Below are 6297 nucleotides of genomic sequence, written 5' to 3' on the forward strand. Positions count from 1 at the left end.
TTCTACAATCTGTTCCCACTCATTTTTTCTAGCCCTGCTTCAGCAGGACTGATTCACACCTGCTCTGCCTGGATGCAGTGGGCAAAAGCCTTGAGCAGGGAACTGTCTGTTAGAATCTGTACAGCAGTTACTGATCAGTGTGCTGGAACTGCGGGAGAGGCAGACGCTGTGCTGTGGCTGAGACACGGGGGCTCTCATGCCATCCCGGCTGCTGTGCATGAGAAGTGCTCTCTAAGCCAGGGGTTCTCAACCTTTTTCTTTCTGAGCCCCCTCCCAACATGCTATAAAAACTCCACGGCCCAGTTGTGCCACAACAACTGTTTTTCTGCATATAAAAGCCAGGGCCAGCGTTAAGGGGTAGCAAGCAGGGCAATTGCCCAGGGCCCTATGCCACAGGTGGCACCATGAAGGCTTCGGCTTCATCCCCAGTGGTGGGGCTCGGAGCCCCAAGCTGCAGTACTGTGTGGTGGGGCCAGGGCCGGCTCCAGCACCAGGCAACCAAGCACATGCTTGGGGTGGCACCTGGTAAGGGGCGGCCAATCTTGGGGTGGTGGGGGGCAGCGCGGCGCGGCATTCCACGAGGGGGAGGGGTGCTCCAGCGGCACGGCACTTGGCGGGGGGGCGCTCCGGCGGCACGGTACGCGGTGGGGGGGCGGCGCAGGGCGCGGCGCTCGGGGGGCGTGTTCCGGCGGCGCGGCGCTCGGCGGGGGGGGGGGGGGGGGGGCTTTTTTTTGCTGCTTGGGGCAGCAAAAAAGTTAGAGCTGGCCCTGGGCGGGGCTTTGGCTTTCTGCCCTGGGCCCTAGCGAGTCTAACGCCAGCCATGCTTGGCAGACCCCCTGAAACCTGCTTGCAGCACCCCCGGATGCCTGGTTGGGAACCACTGCTCTAAGCCATCTAGGAAGGAAGGCCCCGAGGAAGGCTGCCTGCAGCACGGCTCTTAGACAATATCCCCCCTTGCACTGGCAAGGGGAGCTGTGCCAGGACCCTGTGAGCAACGCCTGCGCCTAGTGAAGGAAAGTTGCTGCTAGCATGGCTTCAAAGGCAGTTGGAGCCTGCGTGGAAACCCCACCCAGTGCGCCTGACCCAGTGCTTTAGGTGGGCAGCAAAGACGACAACTTAGCAGCTGCTGTTTACCGTTACAAAAGAAAACTGGCAGCCAATCCTCCTTCCCCCTCAGCTATATCAGCTCAGAATATGCTGGCGTGGAGAGCAGGGATGGTCTTGCTTTTAACTCTCCAGCCTGGAAACAAAGGGCTCAGATCAGTTCCTGGCTCTGCCACTGACTCCCTGTGTGACCTTGGCCAAGTCCCCCATCTGTACAATGATCCATCCTGTGTCTCTCTGTTTGGTCTCTGGGGCAGGGGCCGTCTCACCATGTGCACACAGGTGCCCAGCACCACGGGGCCCTGATCCCATGCTACCAGTTCTGACAGACACACGCCAGGCAGGACAGGTAAACAGCCTCCCAACTATCCTTCCCCCAGGAATTGAGTTGCAAGAGCCCCCCGCTGCCTTTAGAGGCTGCCCAAGTACTCACTTTCCGTAGGTGCAGCAGGTCTGGCATCCCTATTGGTGAAAAGGAAGCCCCCATGTCCGTGCTTGGGGTCTGCACAGATGCACAGTGAGTTCTGCCTCCAAAACAAGTGCCCAAGATCCCAGCAGGCACAGGGTTTTATCATCAGCAGCAGCCCTCCGCCCTATCACCACTCACACGTGCAGATGCCGAGGGGAGGCTCCTGCCTGGGGACTGGAGATTACAGGGGCTGCCTCATGCCAGGGCCCATGGTAAACAGTGGCTGGGCTCTTCTCCAAGCGTTTGAGAGGGCAGGGTGTCTGGAACATGCTTTCTAAACACGTCTGCAGGCTCGTGAATGGGGCTCCGACCTCGGGCACCTGAACCCTGCCTTTCAAACAGGAAAAGTGCAGGACAGGCCTCAGAAACGTGAGACACAGTAAGGACAGAATTGTTCGTCTGAAAGCTGCTCAGGGCCAGGACTGCCTCTGACCTTGTGCGTGTAGCACCCATCGCAAGGGGACCGGATTCCTACATGTTACTGCAACACAATGAAACTCACTTCTCCTAGTCACAGGGCAGATCCAGCTCCAGCCTTCCCCCCTGGAGATCCCTGCATGCAGGGAGAAGGGGAGTGAGCCCTAAGCCATTTGGAGCAGGGTCTCTCCACCTGCTCTACCGGGAAGTCACAGCACAGCTCATGAGAACAGACCCTTTGGAAACAGCCCCTCCAGACGGTCTGTGCTCCAATACCATGACAACGGGTGCACTATGAATACTGACGGGGGAGCATTTACTTGGCACTCCAGGCTGGAAGACCAGATTCTGCTCTCCATTAAAGGGTGCCAGTGGCTTTGTTCACTCTGCTCAGGTGCCCGGTGATTAATTAGCTGGTGTTTGCAAAGCGCTAGGTGAATGCAGGACAGCACAGTGCTCCATTTCTGTTTTTAGCTCCCATTCATCAGGAACCCATGTGCTGACTGCAGAACTGTGGTGATCTGGATACCTTGGGACCATGCCAGTAGATGCCTCAGAACCTGAGGTGACTACACGTGGGCAGGTCATTGGGCACAAACGTGACTGTGGGGTGCTCACACAGCAATGGCTGAGCCAGCTGCACCCACCTGGATGCTTGCAAGTCAGCTGAGCCTGTCCCTGGGAAAGCGCTCATCGCAGTAAGTGCTCTGGGATGTACTCAGATGCAGGCATGGAAAATGGAGCCTGCCAAATGCTTTGCATGATAGAGAGATGCGGATTGACCACAGCGGGGGCTGTGCTCCAAGTTACAGCAGTGGCAGCAGAGCTGAGGCCTTATCAGAAAAGGTTTCCTTAAAAAAAAAAATCCTCTTTGCACACGTGCATGCGCACGCTGCACCCCCAAGGCTCTGATGGAAACACTGGCAGAGCCTTCATTGTAGCAGTAGGTGCCACAATGCAGCAGGCAGATTCCTAGAGACAGAGTGCAATTCTCAGGCAGCTTTTGCCTGTGCCACCCTGGCGTAGGTATGCAGTCGGCTCAGGAGCTCCAGTTCCTCCACAGTAGTTGGATTTATTCCCTTCCCCTCTTCTGCTTTGAGCTGCAAACTCAGCTGATGGGAGGGGGAGAGTAAACAAGACTCATTTTCATTGGAGGGGGAGCTTAAACAACAAGGTCTTTTGTCCTCTTTAATGTCCCACTCTAGTCTGTCTGGTGTTGAGGGGCCTTCTTTGTGGGGCAGAACAGAACACCATCTGTTGAGAGACCAGTATTTCACACTCCTTAATCTCTCTCTCCTGCCCAGTGATTTATACAGCTACCAAGGCTCACAATGCAAATGCTCAGATATTACCATACAATGTGAGATACAGATGCTATGAGATCTATGCAGGCAGCCACTCACCAGCGTTCCATAAAGTCTAAACACTAAACACATTCTTATAATCCTAACACCTATCCTAACAATCCCAATGCGCAAGTGAGCCAGACTTGTTCCATCAATGGATTTGTCAGTGTTCAGCTGAAGCACGGGGACCTTGGCTTGAGTTGGCACCTGGCCTGCCAGCATCACATCATCTTCCATGTTCTTGTCTAGCCAGAACAGATGCCACAGTGCTTGAAATGCTGACAGCCACTCGTGGACCATCTTCACCCAGCCGCCCTGCATCAGTAACACCATGGAGATGAACTGTTACTAGCAAGGGCAGGACATGTTTGCACGGTTTTCCTGGTGCCGAATGTCTCCCCCTTTTGGGCCCCCTTTCAAATTTTTATTCCCCTCTTCATTCACAGTTAATCCTGCTCCACTGACCAGTTCCAATTTCTTTGGAGATTAGCCAGGAGTCCTTTGCAGACACTGCACAGACTCTGGCAGGAGCATGCTGTTTGCAGACTCTCGTGTAGACACAGAGGAGAGAGCCAGAAAGGGCTATAAAAACCCTTTGTGTTCATTAACTTCCCAGGGTCAAATGAGCAGAAGACACTGCCCAGCTCTGCTACCCAAGAGAGGTTATTGGGTGGAAAATGCTCTGCCAGACGCTGGCCTGGAGACAGGGGAAATGCACGAGAACCAGCGAGCAAACCTTCAGGGAATGTGGTTCTAGGGAGCCTGTTGTGGTCTGGGAGGCCAGAACGAGGGACCTGAAATTAAACCATTTGCCTGCTCCATAACATAACACGCTTGCAGCTCTGAATCACAGCCTTGCAGAGTCCCTTCTGATGCACAGTACTGTCACCTTCATCACACAGCTGTCGACACCAGTGCAGGCTGATGACCCCAATCCCTTCCATGGCGTCTAGTGTCCTGCGTCCCATGTCAATCAGTTCAGTGACAATCCCCCACTGTGATAAAAGTGCAGGAATGTCTACTGTGGGTGGGTGGGGCACAAACAAAACAGTGAGTGGGCCTGTCCCTCAGAACCAAGCCTTCCCGGTATTCCATTCACATTCCTTTTCATCCGTGAATGATTGGAGTACATTGATCCTGCACTGACAGGTGCTACTAGCTAGCTAGCCATCCAGCTGTTACTGAACTGTGGCTCTGTGCAGCAGTCCTGTCCAAGCATTCAGGGTCAGCCCTTCTCCCGCCAAAGGTCCTTCACCTGCATTTCTGAGTTGTTTGGTGGGAGGAAAAGCAAGAGAGAGTATAAAGAGCAAAGGGAGAGGCAACTGAGCATTCGGGACAGGCTTGGTGGGGGAGTCCAGCTTTATCGGTGGCCACTGGCTCTTCTGTCTACACATAGAACCTTGTAGGGTACAGACTCCTTCGAATACATAACTAGGTGCTGCTCCATGCTACACCAACCCCACAGTGGGCACTCCAACAGAGACTGAAGCATGTTCTCAATTACCGATGCACAGTGTGTCATTTCCGAGCTGACCAGTTGCGTGCAATGAGCATTAGAAGAGCAGAGGAAACGATGGGATGCAGAGTGCCAGGAAGAGCGCTGCGGCCATAGCACGCTCCCAGCCCAGGGTGATGCACTGGTTTGTAAGTTAATGTTCTAGCAAGAAAGCCTAGGAGCCGGGACAGATACAGAGCAGGCAGCAACATTGTGGGCTTCACCCCCTCCCCCAACAGCCTCCCCCCGGGCTTGAGCCAACCACCTCTGGGGGGCAAGGCAGTTTGGGCCCTGTGCTCACTCTGCCAATAGGGATAATGGCAGTGCGGTCAGCTGTCCACTAGGCGCTAGACCAGGCCCATCAAACTCTTTAGACAGACAGCTAACTGCACAGGGGACTGAACGGTCACTGCACACACACCAGACTGTAACTGGGGGCTGAGGGGGAGTGGCTCCATCCTCCCCCCCCCCCCCCCCCCGCCCAAGCCAGGCACTCTCTCTCAGGCCATGCATTTCTTTTTAATAGGAAACGCATGCACCCAGCTACCATTGTTCAATCTATTTGTAGGTTCTCCCTCTCCCCCACCCTGGTCTGCCCGGTCCATCGCGACTGTCAGCTCTTTGGGGCAGTGACAGCTGCTGCTCAGTGTCTGCACAGTGCTGGCACGGGTGGGGGGGCCTCGCTGATGGTTGGCCCTCAGCCCCTACCCTAACAAACCTTTACATCACGGCAGGAGCCAAAGGCCCTGGCAGACCCGGGGCTCCATGGCAGTGGGTGCTAAGGGGGGAGAGGCAGCGGGGGGCAGGCCGGGTCTGGGAGGCACTCCCCGTGCTCATCACAGAGAGGAGTGCAGAGCCTAGGGATAGGTGCAGGGTACAATACCCTCCCTAGGAGCCTGCAATCTCTCTGGAGTTTGTTCCCTAGCACACTTGGCCACCTGCTTTAAAATGCTAGAGAAGTTGAATGTAGGGTTACCATAGGTCCGGATTTTCCCGGACATGTCCGGCTTTTGGGGGCTCAAATCCCCGTCCGGGGGGAAATCCCCAAAAGCCGGGCATGTCCGGAAAATCGGGAGGTCAGCCGGGCCGGCGGGGAGCCGGGCCAGGCGGGCCGGCGGGGACCCCGGCCGGCGGGGAGCCGGGTCGGCCGGGCCGGCGGGGACCCCGGCCGGCGGGGAGCCGGGTCGGCCGGGCCCGCGGGGACCCCGGCCGGCGGGGAGCCGGGTCGGCCGGGCCCGCGGGGACCCTGGCCGGCGGGGAGCCGGGCCCGCGGGGAGCCGGGTCAGCCGGGCCGGCGGGGACCCCGGCCGGCGGGGAGCCGCGTCTGCCGGGCCGGCGGGGACCCCGGCCGGCGGGGAGCCGCGTCGGCCGGGCCGGCGGGGACCCCGGCCGGCGGGGAGCCGGGTCGGCCGGGCCCGCGGGGACCCCGGCCGGCGGGGAGCCGGGTCGGCCGGGCCGGCGGGGAG

At 57.6% G+C, this 6297-nt stretch overlaps 1 protein-coding gene across 12 annotated transcripts in view; it reads right to left on the reverse strand.

The window, feature by feature from the left end:
• Positions 1–1696, reverse strand: part of ANK1 (ankyrin 1) — a 74217-nt gene extending 72521 nt beyond the window's left edge. For all 12 annotated transcript variants that reach the window (XR_010598681.1, XR_010598680.1, XR_010598679.1 and 9 more), the window contains exon 1: positions 1538–1696. Coding sequence is in view for 9 of the 12 variants with exons in the window: in XM_065584778.1 (XP_065440850.1) it covers positions 1538–1591 (54 nt within the window). In the remaining 3 variants the exon portion in view is untranslated. The remainder of the gene's footprint in view (positions 1–1537) is intronic.
• Positions 1697–6297: the final 4601 nt, after the last annotated feature.

The sequence above is a fragment of the Chrysemys picta genome, chromosome 2 (assembly GCF_011386835.1).
Source record: "Chrysemys picta bellii isolate R12L10 chromosome 2, ASM1138683v2, whole genome shotgun sequence".
Lineage (NCBI taxonomy): Eukaryota > Metazoa > Chordata > Testudines > Emydidae > Chrysemys > Chrysemys picta.